At 39.1% G+C, this 14920-nt stretch overlaps 2 protein-coding genes across 2 annotated transcripts; one reads left to right on the plus strand and one right to left on the minus strand.

The window, feature by feature from the left end:
- Positions 1 to 41: 41 nt before the first annotated feature.
- brd9 (bromodomain containing 9) lies at positions 42 to 7058 on the minus strand. Its single transcript, XM_063879868.1, has 17 exons — positions 6896 to 7058; positions 5905 to 6125; positions 5689 to 5817; positions 5458 to 5614; positions 5299 to 5356; positions 4374 to 4518; positions 4132 to 4242; positions 3415 to 3602; positions 3122 to 3254; positions 2813 to 2888; positions 2628 to 2723; positions 2370 to 2502; positions 2158 to 2269; positions 1253 to 1309; positions 1063 to 1168; positions 574 to 744; positions 42 to 340 (listed from the first exon to the last, which is right to left on the minus strand). The coding sequence occupies exons 1-17, from the start codon at positions 6942 to 6944 to the stop codon at positions 240 to 242; spliced, it is 2043 nt and encodes a 680-aa protein (XP_063735938.1). The 5' UTR covers positions 6945 to 7058; the 3' UTR covers positions 42 to 239.
- On the plus strand, positions 7012 to 11999 carry trip13 (thyroid hormone receptor interactor 13). Its single transcript, XM_063879869.1, has 14 exons — positions 7012 to 7166; positions 7618 to 7693; positions 7933 to 8092; positions 8217 to 8343; positions 8821 to 8876; positions 8954 to 9044; positions 9127 to 9199; positions 9286 to 9349; positions 9440 to 9526; positions 9678 to 9784; positions 9960 to 10113; positions 10786 to 10898; positions 11029 to 11098; positions 11179 to 11999. Exons 2-14 carry the CDS (start codon positions 7620 to 7622, stop codon positions 11272 to 11274), a joined length of 1272 nt encoding a protein of 423 aa, XP_063735939.1. The 5' UTR covers positions 7012 to 7166; positions 7618 to 7619; the 3' UTR covers positions 11275 to 11999.
- Positions 12000 to 14920: the final 2921 nt, after the last annotated feature.

The raw sequence follows: 14920 nt of genomic DNA on the forward strand, positions 1-14920 counted from the left end.
AGCTGATAACAGTTTCTCTTTGGCTTATTGAACCACACACATTTATAAATACAGGTGCAAGCATTTATTTTTCATTTGTTTCACTAATAAAAAAACATACAATTACGATACAAACATCCTGTACATTCATATTCAGTCTTTAAAACAGGTCTCTTGCAGTGTCCGCAGTGTTAAAATTAACCCAAGACTGAGTACCCAGTGCTGTTAACACCAGGATAACAAACTGGAAGTGTGTGTGGTCAGCTGTTGGATGTGCTCTCTGGCTCCGGAGATTGCAGAAACTCGTAGGGATCAGGAACCATTTCAGACTGGTCCCCAACGCCCAGGTGTGATGGGCTCCCTGGGGAGACAGAAAATATGGCTCTAATGTTGTTGCTCTGGTGTATCTCTTCAATGGAAAGCAATGGAAATATTTAGCTATGCCTAGTTGATATTTTCCCAGAAGCTGAGCAACATAGAATTATGGAACGTTAGCATCCTAATGACACCAATGTTATATAAAATGTGAAGCTAAAAGGCATGAGCAGGGTTCGTTTCTGAGCTAACCTAGTTTGTAAGTCCTATTACAAATACCTAGATGATGCTGGTCCCTCTCTGAGGCATTAGAGAGGGAGGACAGGTTGGATGATGGTCTGGAGCCGACTCTCTCCACTTGAGCATCCTGGAACTCCTGCAGGAGTTTGTCTGCTTCATCAAATTGCTGCTGGCCATCCTCAGTGCACGGCTCCTTTTTAACAGTTTTACCTGTCGAAAAAGAAGGATCAATAATAACATTAAATTAGCAAAGAACTGAATAAAAAATGCAAGAGCATACATAGCAGAAAAGGAGTAGAGGATTATATCCAAAAATTCTGTAATGCAAGAAGTATTCAAGTAGCTCCACTGCAGTACGTGTTTCATAATGTAGTAAAAGCTCTGTTCGAGCTTTTAAGAAGATTATATTATCCCATTAGCGCAAGTTATGCACTTTCATAGACTACACCTTTTAGTTTTCATTAGTGAGGTTAGTGGATTATTGGAGAAATGTTAATCCCACACACGTGTGTTGATGGGGACAATCACCTAATGAGTTCAGCATGGATATATCCAGAGACATATCAGGGTAGTTCTTCATTGACATGAAGTCCAGGACTGAGCTGCTGTCTCCCAGGCCGGTGCCGTCTGCCATCTGAACAGAAATAAACAACTTCAACCAGACAAATAGAAGCAAATATTTGAATTCAATATCACCATTTGAAAAAATACAACATACCTGCATGTCACAGATGTTGGATTTGGTTTCATCGGGTTTAAGCATGATGTTTCGTTTCTGAAATGTAAAATGAGCATCATACACATGATAGGCCAGAGAGCAGTATGCTACAAATGGTACATTATACCCTTGACACTGGAAGCAATGTGTGTAATACTGGACATTAAAGTTCCCCATTTATGCAAGATGGACTTTTTGCTGTCTTTTATATACAAATATGTGTCCCCGGTGTGTAAGGAGACTCACAAAGTGTCAGAAAATACAACCCTCTCTCTTTTCCTCCTTACCCACATCTCTAAAAACGGGGGTACAAACGAGCTGATCCAGATTTGTGGCCGATATGACGTCATAACCGAAATGTGGGCTGGCTTCACATTAAACTCCTGGCAACGTCCCACCCTCGTGACACCTCCCAACCTATCGTCCGCTATATACTGTTGTGAGCTCAATGAGTAGGCAGCTGTGTGTGTCTGTGTATTCAACAGGATGTCTGGAGGAGGGACTTATTGTAAAGATGCTATATATAAAATACAAATAGTGTCACTGTTCTAGTGGTAAACACTGAGAAAATAAGTGTTTCAGAAATAATGCTTGATGTGGTTTTGGACATAATAAGGCGTTTAATCATGAGTTTCTCCAGGAGAAAACTCTCTTCAGACAGAGAGCTGCATGCGCTTCAAAGGGGCGTGGCCAGCTTCAGCTCAGCTCAAATTTAAAACAACAGTCACAGAATCAGCACTTCAGGAACAGGGCTGAAATAGAGGCGTATGAGGCATGCTACAATGGGTGATCTGTTTGGTATTTTGAGCAAAACACTTCACAGACATGTTATGTATAGATATTGCCCTACAAAATATTATTAAAATATAGCATAATAGGAGACCTTTAAGTATAAAGTTAGATACCTGTCGGATTTGACTGACAGCTTTAGTGTGATCGTCTGCAGTCATCTTGTCCAGAAGCTTGTCGACCCAATGCTGCGTGACACCACTGCAGCCCTTGACAAACTCCTGTATGCTGAGGGAGAAAGTGAACATGTTGAGAACTGGAAAGCTGAGAATGGGGACACATTATGTATTAAGTTTAAGTGTAACTTATGATATAAAAAATGCCTTACCTGAGAGCACATTGTACTCCTGTGTCATCGCCATAGGCTGAATAAAGCATGTCCACCTCATCAGGTTGCAGGTCTGGATAGATGGAGTTCTTCTGAAGGGTCTGGACGTTGTAGGCACTGCTCAGAAAAGTTACTGTACAGAAAAAGAGAAAGACAAAATCAGTTATAGGTCATAGACTTTGTGGCGATTTCTAGCAAATGTTATTAATTTGGTTTGATTGATGGTAATTAAATCTACAAAAGTTTCTGTTGCCCTACCTTTGTGTCTCCTGTCATCTTTGAAACCCAAAGTTGTTAATCCAGGCAGAAGCTTATTTGACAAAGAGCTCAGGTCCACTTTATGAGTCTCCTCTTCTGCAAAAAAAAGGATAATCATACTAATCATGTGTGAACATAGGGCTTTGAAATGTGTTTAAAGATGTATTATCACGTTGATAACAAACCTTCTGCTTCAGCATCAAGCTGATTTACAACCGTATAAAGAAGAGAACTGTCTGCTTCTTTACGCAAATAGCCCATCTGAAAACACATCAAATATTTGTCAATAAAAACATAGAAGAGGCTTAAATTATTTATTCACTTAATGTCTTATGCTGTTGTGGCAGAAACATTTTCCAAATTGGGATCAAAAAAGTATATCTTATCTTATCTGAATCCTAACTACCAATTTGTCATTTATTCTCATAGAATACAGCTATAGTTGGTAGAAACAGTGTGTATAAATATTAATGTATACACAGTAAGAAGAATACCTTGGAGTTGGGCATGTATCTGTTGATCCTATCCCGAGCTTCATCTGCCGAATGCTCAACGAGCGCCAGGACGTGCTCCTCTGCTGTACTGTCAGTCAAGCTGCAAGCGTTTCCCTCCGGTTCAAACAGGTAACTGAAATGACACAAATAAGAGCGTTAAAGCAATATTACACGAACAGGGTGCTGAATCACTGAAACATCAAATAAGCTAGGACTTTTCTCCATGCTCATTTTGACTACATTGAATTTTATAAACGTGTACAAAAGGCACATGAATCTAGAATAAGGAATACCTGATGACTTCCTTCATGTCCTTGACTGGTTGTTTCTTGGACTTCTTAGCTGATTCCACTGGGCTGGGGATTATTTCTGGAGGAGGTAAATCAGCTTCAAGATCTTCATCTCCCAAAATGGCTGCCTGCTGGGTATAGTCCATTTCCTGCATAAAGGACATGCTGCGTTTCAGAGCCAGCAGCCGTTCCTGTACAAAGGGCAGAGGAGAATAGGGCAACACTTATTGTAACCGCTTTACTGTCATGGATAAGAGAAGAGATGGAATAGAAAGGGGTCGATGATTAGAGGGAGATTTTAAAGGTGAAATCCGCCCTGAAATAATATAATTTTAGACAAGATCATATCATCAAGACTTGAGTTTTATGTATGTGTACGGCTGATTAGGATCTGCTGCTGTACAGTGGAAACTGTCATAGTACTATGAACATTTTCCATTATTCCCTGTGATGGAGCAGTGCCACGATTTGACTCCAGGTGACATCATTACTGCACTCAGTCTGCCTGCCTGACGTATATTTAAAATCGATTCAAATTCAAATATATTGAACTAAAATGTACAAGTTATGGAAATATATTTTTAAGGTGATGCATTTGAAGTAATAAAAAACGTTGAAAAGTTGAAACAAATGGAAGCGAAGCAGTACTACAAGTAAATTACTTTTCAATTAAGCAAATACACAGGACAGCTAACATGGACTACCATTTGACCGCATTACCTTGCTCATCATCTTGAATCCTGTATGTAGCAGCTTCTTGGCAGCCTTGTAATAGACGGTCTCTGGTCGATTGTACACCATGGCGTTGTCACACATCAGTTTGAAATCCCCCTGAAGGCATACAAAGTGTTAAAACAGGTATTAAGGCAAACTTGTTTTACTGACACTTTTTCTCACTCTGTATCATACAAAATACATATTCAACATCCCAACCTTCTCCTTGTGTTGAAAAGTCTCCTCACCTTAAATTCTGTAACTGTGTTGTAATCGTTGTTCATAATCTTGTCTTTCATGGTGCTGAAGTCCATAGGATGTTTGATGATCATTGAGTAACCGGGAGCAATCGCATCTGTTACTGGAAATGAGAAGAATCCATGGGGGTCTTTCCTGGAAGGACAAGTAGTGCATGACAGGAAATTATTCACTACGGCACCATGCTTAAGATTTGTTCAGACCATGTTGGCGCACGTTATCTTTCAGGTGAATACGATCAATATAAATGGATCTTGCTGTGTTGTGATTTGATGAACCAGACCACATCGTACTGTGGACTTAACGTTTGGTCTGATGTTGTCTTAGTGTTGATAACAACATCTGGCTTAAGCATCAAAGGTTACACACATTTCTATCAAAACATGACTCTCACTACACTCAAAATTATGAATACAGAAAAGGAAGAAAGACCAAATATACTACTGTGGATGCTGCAAAGTTTATTTCACATGCTTTTGTATAAGTGACGCGTAAATCACTCTTCTTAGATTCTTACAGGGGGTAGAGGAAAGCCATTTAAATCAAAGGGATTTGTCACCTTAGGACAATGTATGAATTTGCTCTCAGTACATTTAATGTCGATCTGTCAATTTGACATTCTGAATATGCAAAGTTGACATTTTGGTCTCATGTTTTGGGCAATATGATTGGGATCATTAAATATCATGATAATACACAAATAAATGTATGATGTTTATGTGCTTGATGGTTTAAGAAAGAAAACATCCATATCAAGCTTAAGGAACATGTATCATCCTGCCTTTCCCTTAGTCCTTATACTTGATATAGTTAAAGCTCTTGAGAAGCAGAATTCTGGCAATAAGGATGGATGAAGGACAGAATGTTGGCACAACAGGTGGGTGCTGCAATAAGACTGAAATCACTGTATCTTACCTCTGCAACTGCCTTAGAAAGTGTTCCAGCAGTTGTTGACGAGGAGTGGATTCACTCTCTGCATTTGGAAAACATTTTAAAATTAAATATTCAGTGAATAATTGCCAAAAGGAGATGTAATTTAAGATATTGTTCTGATAGAGAGGTAGGCATTCTAACCTTGTTGTGTCCTGCATGATCGGACCGGCCTGTCTCCTAGCGGATCTCCTTCCATCTTCAAATGGGGGTTGAACTCATCCATTTCGTCCTCAAGCTCAAACTCTCTATCTCTCTCTCTCTCTCGTTCTCGCTCTTTCTTTTTTTTCTTCTCCTCGGGCTGAGGAGATACATTCACGTTGTGAGTGAGGGAATCATCAAGAAGCTTTTGAAGGGCTAAATTATTTTACTTACCTCTAGTCCAATACTGATGCTTTTTGGCAATGTGAAAGGTTCAACAGGCACACCCACGCTGCTGGCAGCAGTAGAAGCTGCAGCCTCTGATTCGTTCTGCTCTCGCTCTCTCTTCTTCCTCTTTTCCTCCTGTAGTATATGATGAACGACCGGTTTTTAACTTACAGAGGCACAACACCCAGATACAAATGGTACAATGCTCTTTTGTAAACAAACCTTTCGCCGTCTTCTCTCTTCATCATCCACATATTTGTCTTTATCCTTTTCCGACTTTTTCTTCTTCTTCTTCTTTTTCTCTTTGTGCCGTTCCCGCTCATGGTCTGATCTGTCATCGTAGAAGCTGGAGTCATGGCCCGAACCAGAGAGCTCTGTCACCTCACTTCCTCCAACTTTGAGCACAAGCTTCAGGGGCTTCTCAAGAGCCTTGTCTTCACAGTCTAGAGCCAAAAGAAGCGTAGTTGAAGGCAGTTGTAGAGATCAGAATTCATGATGCAAAGGGTAAAGTTGTGGAAGGAGTAAGTGAGAATGAAGGATGTTTATTAATATGATAGGTATATTGAACGTTTTCTCTGGTATTGCTTTAAACACTAAAGATGGTGTGTATTGTAAAACGAGTAGCTATAATAAAATGTTGTAGAAAACCTTCCACTGTATGTTGGATGATTGAGTTTAATTGCATTTTAACTGTGTTGTTTTAGTGTAATTGATTCTACCTCTTGTGCTTTTGCTCAACTGTTTGTGTTGGAATTATTTACTTGAACTACAATTTTAAAATCAAAATGCAAAAGAAAGCAGATACATACAACGGTCTCAACAATGATTTCATCAGCTATAACCCCATACTAAATAATTTGACTGTGCAATACCCTGGTAAACTCTTGCTTTATGCTATTACTTCTGCGTTGATTTATTATTATTGAAGTAATAAAGTTATATTATTCCGTTTATATGTAATTTCTTCTGTAATAGATCCCTCGGGATCAATAAACAAACACGAACACTTTACTTGGACTTTTAGAAGGAAACCATAACAGAGATATGTGGGATGTGTACCATGTTGGTTGATAAGGGTGGACATTCAAAACAAACAAAAACAATGCAAATATGATGTCCTTCTCATTTGAGCTAGCAAGGTAAGCTAGGCTTGCTAACGTAAAACTAGCTGCAACAAAAGCGGTAAGTGTTATTTGATTATGCACTCGGGTACCTTCAACTGTTCTCCACTCCGGCTTATGTTTCTTGTGTTTTTTCCCCATCCCTCCGTGTTTTGTATCCGACGATTTTGTTGTTTATTCCAATTATATTGCAAGCAGTCACTACTGTAGATCTGCAGCAGGAAATCTAGCTACAAGCGGAAGTGATACACAAAACAAATGATACACTTCCGGTTTAACTCGCGCGCGGTATTTGAGCGAGTAATTTCTGCTTTCTGACAGCGGACCGTCGGTAGTTTCTTGGGTACCACAACTTTGGTTGAGGCAAGTATTCACAGTCTTATCGTAAATGGTGTGAGGTATGATTACAGTTTTGTTAATGTAGCAAAATGTTTAGCTTCAGCTACAAAGTGAGTTCCTGTTAGCCAGCTATGTAAGCTAGCTAAAGCTCACTATCGCGAGTACCAAAAGTAGAAGTACTCATTATGCAGATTAGTCCATTTCAGAATAATATATGATATGTTTTGATCATAATTATTGATGCATTAATGTTTTAATTACGTTGTATACTGCAGGGTAGCTTGTGAGTTTACTCCAGGTAGCCTAGTGCACGATTTACCTCTGAATTGTAGAGCAGTAGAAGCTAAAAATGGAAATCCTCAGGTTAAGCACAAGTATCTCAAAATGTTACTTAATGACAGTACTCGATACCTCTGGAAATAAACAATACTACAATAAAGTCATGATTTTTGCTCGGTTGTCCACAACTTTGCAGGGATGGACGGCGACAGAATGGAGGTGGGAAACCAGAAACAAAACATCAACGTGGAGGTCCATGTTAAATCTCACAGGTAGGCAGTCTAAGTAGTTTTAAACAGGTCATTGAAAACGTAAATCCGTTAAAAACAAAGAGCCTACCGTGAATACAGAAAAGACACGCACACCCACAGTATGTTTTTCTAAATGTCTAGAAACCAATATTCGTATTGCTATTGAATGGTATCTGCCATGAATATGTTTACTTACTGTTTTATCCTCATGATAACCAATAATGTAATTGTGATTTTCCCGTCCTTTGTGGAAATTTCAGCACAGCTAAACTGTCCGAAGTGAGGATCCACATACTGGCTCTTCTGAATCGCCACAGCATGGTTTTTGGAAACTACAGATGGACAGAGTTTGATGAGGACTACCTGCAGAAACATGTGGAGTCTGTGGCTATAGTTGATGTTGAGGAAATGGTTACACAGGTCTGTTACTTTGGTCTGCTTTGCAAATATATTACATCATCTTTTTTTGTCATTATGAAGTAATAATAATGCTTAGCATTTGTTAAGCTATGTTTTGTTTCCCCATTCCCCCCCCCCTGCTCAGCCCCTTGATTTGAATAGCTGCTCTATCTCCACTCACATCTTCACTCTGAATGAGGATGGACCCAGCACGCTCAGTTTGGAGGAGGATGAGGAGCTTTCAGCAGCCAATCACTGGTTGCTGCCAGCAGGTGACACTTCCCTACATTGAGAAGGATAACACGTTGAATAGAAAACCATCTTGAGAAAAGGCTTGTCTTCTTAATGTGAAATGTTGGAGAGCCAGCAACAACCTAAAACAGGAAGTTATCATGTTGGCCAGCAATATGTCATAGTTCAATATGAGGTAATGTGATACATCAAAAAGGATCCAAAAAGAATGAGACTTATCTCCTATATGTGAAAAGGAGATCTATGCGGTTGTTACAGCAATGTGCAGCTGAATCAACGGGCAAAGTGCTGACAATAAACAAAGACAGAAAAAAAAGACTGAAGTAAACCTATTGATACTCCCTGTTGGATTCAAAGTGGCTTTCTTTTTTTTCTTTTTGTTCTTCATAGGTAATAGATGCTTGGATTCATCTTATGAATATGAATCTATGTGTGGCTCATTTCATTTCAATCTCTGCTGAATATTTCCCTGAAATGACTTGATCTGTTTTTAACAGCTGAATTCCATGGGATATGGGAGAGTCTGGTATACGAGAGCGGAGTAAAAACCCAGGTAAAAAGATTAACTGGCAGTTTTGAGAAAATGAGTGCATCTCTATTTCACTTCTCATTGTTTAAATGTTCCTTCAGCTCCTGGATTATGTCACAACAACAATTTACTTCTCTGACAAAAGTGTCAACAGCAACCTGATTTCGTGGAACCGTGTAGTGCTGCTTCACGGTAAATAATAAATGAGATATCACCTTTTTGGTTGACATGTCTGAAATGGTTTGTGAAAAGTGATTTCTCACTGTTTGTCCAGGACCCCCGGGCACAGGGAAAACATCGCTCTGCAAAGCTCTCGCCCAGAAGCTGTCTATCAGACTGTCAAGTCGGTAAGACAATCCTAATTTTAGTGTAACTGTTTGAGCAATAATAACATCTGCTCTTTTCATTTGATAATACACTCCTCTCCCTGCAGGTATTCCTATGGGCAATTTGTGGAGATAAACAGCCACAGTTTGTTCTCGAAGTGGTTCTCAGAGGTACACCTGGCTCCTTTTATGTAACATTGTTTGATTGCAGAATGTTCCAGATTGAATTGATGTTATTTTCATCATGCTTTTTTGTTACAGAGCGGTAAGCTGGTCACAAAGATGTTTCAAAAGATCCAACAGCTGATTGACGACAAAGATGCTCTTGTGTTTGTTCTGATTGATGAGGTAAAAATGAAATACCTTTATTGGAGGCTGGCTTCAATGTCTTGGTTTGTTTCAGATTCACTTAGATCAACAAGATAACCTGTTTAGACCTAGTGATCTCCTGTTGATGTGACCGTGGCTGCTTCCTTGTGAACATGTTAATGGTGGGTAGGTGGAGAGTCTGACAGCAGCGAGGAGTGCCTGCCAGGCGGGAACAGAGCCCTCTGACGCCATTAGAGTGGTCAACGCCGTTCTCACTCAACTGGACCAGATCAAACGGTGAGGAAGGAAAATAGTCTATGTTCTCTCCATTATAACATGTGACACCGTAAGCCTTAGGTTTGCATTCTTATAATCACTCTTATTTTTTTACTGGAAAATCCTTCCTTCAGACCTTAATTTTTTCCTATTTACACAAGTTTGTGTTGTGTTGACTTTTGGGTTCATATTTTAGACATTCCAACGTGGTGATTCTGACGACCTCTAATGTAACGGACAAGATAGACTTGGCGTTTGTGGACAGAGCTGACATCAAGCAGTACATCGGACCTCCGTCAGAGAAGGGCATCTACAACATCTACCTCTCCTGCCTGGAGGAGCTGATGAAGGTGACCGAGCAATCTGATAACATTTTGTTGTTATTTACCATTATTAAGCTATTGAATTGTCCTATCATTAAAGGGTTGGTGGTTTAACATTTGATAACATTTTGTTGTTATTTACCATTATTAAGCTATTGAATTGTCCTATCATTAAAGGGTTGGTGGTTTAACCCCCATGTGTCTAGTGTACTTAAACAAGATCCTACCCAAATCCCCTCAATGGTTGTAGGTCAGCAACAGCATGAAGAGCTCTGTATAAAAGGGCTGATGATAAAACGCTAAATATTTTCTTACATGTAATATTTCAGTTGAATATAAAACTTGAATGTTATGGTAGGAATCATGTTTATCTCTTTTTATCAACATGCTTATTCAATTTCACTTTTTCTATATATACTGTCAGTAGTGAGAAAGGCCCGTTACAGTTTCTTAAAGTGCAAGGTCATATCTCTAAATGTTTAGTTTTGTCAGGCCGAAACCCAAACATACTCACTTTATTATGATATAAAAGCATGATATCTACACATTCCAATAAAATACAAGCTTTTATCAAAATAGTTGACAATTATTTGATTGATTGACTCTTCGTGGCACAAAACAAAGCAACACTTAAAATATAATGCGGTGGATTGATGTATTTTTAATTTCCCATAAGTCTGTGCTGTGTGATTTGTGCAGTGCCAGATCATCTACCCCCGGCAGCAGCTGTTTACCATGTTTGAGCTGGAGACGATGCGCTTCGCCAAGAGTGAGGTGTCCGAGCACAGTCTGCAACTGAGGAGCATTGCTCAGTGAGTATCACCGACATCCCATAATGCAATGGAACCCAAATTGCACCATCACTGTGCTCTTGTATAGCACTGAGTGCCAGTGGGAACTGAAACAGGCCTAGGCTTATGTTGTTTTTCTTTTCCTTTCCAGAAAAAGCAAAGGTTTGAGTGGAAGAGCACTCAGGAAGTTACCATTTCTAGCCCACGCGCTGTTTGTAAAGGTAAGATTGGATTTTGGTTCTTCCGAGTGTAGGAAGAAAAGAGTTGTTTTGTTTTCTTAACACAGTTTGTTTGCCTGCAGACACCAACAGTAACCCTTGAGAGGTTTATGGAGGCTATGCACCAAACAGTGGAGAAACAGAGGGAGGAAAAGGCTAATCTGGTGAATGGTATCTGAACTTTTACAATGCCCAAAGGCAGACACACGGCTGTTCATGAGCTCTCCCAAGGCTTGTTTGTTTGTAGTTTGGAAAACTACGACCTTTACATATTTTTATAAAGCTTATTCAATTAATTTGGCAGAAATGTGTTAAATATATTGGTAAGTTATATCGTTGTAACATAAATGTTTGTTCAGGTTATTCTGTTGGTGCTGCTGCCTCAAAAGACCAAGATGCTATGAGTATTTGTGGTCTGGTTTAAGATGAACTACCAAATGCTTTGTGTTTTCTGCTGTAACATTTAGCTTTAAACTTAACAGTGCCACCTTTTCTTTGACGGTTCCTTTGTTTAAGGGATAGTTCGCATCTGTTTCGGCATAAGTTACCTTTTGCAAAACACATTAGCTCATTCCATGGACTGTTTTGAAGATATCTCATTGAGATGTGGAAATGTTTTAAACTCCCCTTTTCTGCTGTTCATTTACAAGATGCTATCCAACTCCATCCACAGGATCTGTAGAAAATGTTCACGCAAGATACCGACTTATGTTGAGAAATGTGAACTTTCCCTTAAACATGACATTTACACTGTCCATGTGTTTTTAAAAGGGATGTTCCTCATAGACCATCACATCACAGTTATATATTTATGTTAACAAGAAATCCTCTTTAAACTCTCTGGATTAATGTGTTCATTACGACTTTATTTTGTATATAACTTTGTAATAAACAATGTATTTTATGTTTGTTTTTGATATGCAGATGGGTTTTGGAGATTGTGGGCCACCACTTGGTGGCGCACAGATGCCATTGTACAGCTTTAAATAGAGGCTAATTATTGTGGGTTTTTAGAAAATATGTGATAACAGCAGAAGAAAATGAAAAGGCCCATAGCATTGACACCAGATTGCGGATGACCTTGAGAATGTCTCATTGGTTATCCAAATCATTTTAATGAATGAAACAATCAACCCAAACAAATGTTTAATATACATTTTCAGATCTGGAGGTAAAAAAGCTGGTCCATGAGACAGGCTCCTGCAGGGGCTCAAAGGGAAATATGTCTATACTGTCCGACTGATTGTTTGCGCGTGGCTGCCACCAATTTGCCCTTAAAAGAAAACTGTTGAAAGAGGGTTCATTTATGAAATGTATCGGCCAAATGCACAGTTTACATGAACAGATGAGTGGCTCTATTGTTCGTATGAACATGTTTTGCATTCTGTGAATGCTCTGCCGCTTTGCATGTCAGCTGCCGGGTTCAGACAATGTGCCCTTTGTTTGTTGTTGAGCAACAGCTTTTTCACTCCACTTCAAAGGCGCATTCTGCAGGCCGTTCCACGATGTAAAAGGAAAGCAAACATTGCAGTTCATCTCTTTTCACACACTTCATTTATACTCTTATCGCTAGCACACTTTAAATGACCTTTCTTGGCTGTTCCATTGAGTACATTTCACATGAATTTTTTATGGATTTGATTATACTGTCTGGCGTTAAGATCAAGCAAAAGATTTATACTGTAATCAGGACCTTAAAGGATAGACAAGTATTAGGTTTTACAAGAAACCCAGAATGGATTTCCCCTGAAACATGTCTTTTCATTAAGGATGCGTAACTGTTGTCTTTGTGAATTATCCCTTTTAATTCCAATGTATCTTTTATATTTAATTGTTTAGTGCCCACAATTTTTATGTCAATTAAGTTTTTTATGTGAGATGAATCAGATGAAAAAGCTCCACTTTCTTCTAATCTGATCAATGATCACAAAGGGCAGAGAGGAAAGAAAGAAAGCTGTAAGAACGGGCATGGTAAATAAAACCATAATTACTCTGTCTGGAGGCCTTTCCCCCCCCCCCCCCCCCCCCTTTTGACTGTAGCTGCTCCAAAACCAGGCAGCTGTTAAAAGGCAATCAAGACGCAGAAGGATGAAAAGTCAAAAGCCTTATTGTTAGAGGGTTTTATCACTGTTTCGAGAAGTTTGAAAATGCGAGAAAACTCCAAACATAACAAACAGTCTGATGTTTATCCTCTCAACCGTTGTTCAGGTACATGGCTGAAAGCAATGGAATATCGCTGCACGTGCCAATGGTGATTCACATAGGGAGGGAATTAACTTATAGGCATGTTCGGGAGAAACTGAACAGAGCTGCCCACAAAATAGTGGAAACTATCACTAATTTCTCTGAGTAAAAAAGTATAGATTAAAGAGGTTATGGCTTACATTGATATGATCTTTTAGATGATTTTAAAGAGGTTGATGGACGTAAATTGAGTGAAACCCTCCACTTCTGCCAGAATAATGATCCATATCCATTGTGCAAATACGCACTAAGAGCACATAAAAGTTAAGCCGTGTCAGGGCTTTACAATTCCTCATCTGCATGACAGCCTTTGATGAAAAACCAGGACTTTTATCATTTCTCTTTAAAGACATCCTCTGTCTGTTCCCGCCGATCCTGTCAGAAACTGCACGAACAGTTGTTTCTGTTTCAGATTTTTTTGCATCCCATATGTATGTCATCTATTTAAGTTGGATGTTGGAGAGAACGGTAGATAGAGGATAGGGATAAAGGAGAGATACCTTGTAAAGAGACAGAATCCTGGGAGCAAGGCTGCATAAAGAAATGGTGATAATTAGGCACGGCAAGGATCAAAGAAAGCTGCCATCAATGAGCTATGCAAATGTCGGCTCATCCTGTCAGCCACAGAGAAGGCTGTGAAGAAGTCAAATGGCAGACAAATTGACAGGAAGAGCAATATATAGTTGCACTCCCCATTCATCACGGTATGGTGGTGAAACTGGGACACTATGATATAGTACTATTTTTACAGACAAGAAGATGTTCTTCCAGCAGCGCAGACAAAACATGGGTCTGATGTTCCAGAGCTGCTCTGTTTGGGTAAAGGATAAGATTTAAGTTATTGACTGTCAGTTTTTATTTGACAGCAGCATTTTTGAGCAGTGAGCAAGTGAGAGACACCAGGCGTGTACTAACAGTCTATGGCTTGATAACATGCAAAGATCGACGTAGCATATCTTCTCATTTTGAATGTAATCAGCAGCACAGGAGTGGAATATTTACAAAACACTGACAGTTGTGTTTTCCTACTGAGCCAAAGTTTGCCTTACTGAATGAAAAAAATCATAACTTTTGGCATGTGTCCTGCAGCCAGGCCCAGTTTTAACACCCTGCCAAAGGGAACAACTATAAAACTGCTAAGAAGCTTTTGATGTCTGGTACAACATGTTCTTCCTGTTTTTCTTTTATAAACAAGATTTTATCTCAAGCATCTGTTGCATACACAATCAAAACAAATAATGGGGAGCTAAATGGTGTTTGCTTAACACACAGACTTCTACAGTAACAACTTACTAATAATGTTAATAATTGCACATTTATCTCTACAGCACACCAGATAAATGAAACCTCTGTTGTGATCCAACATAAATTGTTTTCCTGTTATTATTGTGCACATCACAGCACTTTGTGGAGACATATGTAATTAGCTGTTATTTCACAATTTAAGAAGCTAGTGTACAGCGTTACCCGTTTAATTGACGTGTGATACTAACAGGTCTACAAACAAATTTGACATTGAATAATGGGAAACTAATTCTTAAAAAATATGTCCTAGTCATAAATATCGGTCTACTTTGATAA

The sequence above is a fragment of the Eleginops maclovinus genome, chromosome 3 (genome assembly GCF_036324505.1).
Source record: "Eleginops maclovinus isolate JMC-PN-2008 ecotype Puerto Natales chromosome 3, JC_Emac_rtc_rv5, whole genome shotgun sequence".
Classification (NCBI taxonomy): domain Eukaryota; kingdom Metazoa; phylum Chordata; class Actinopteri; order Perciformes; family Eleginopidae; genus Eleginops; species Eleginops maclovinus.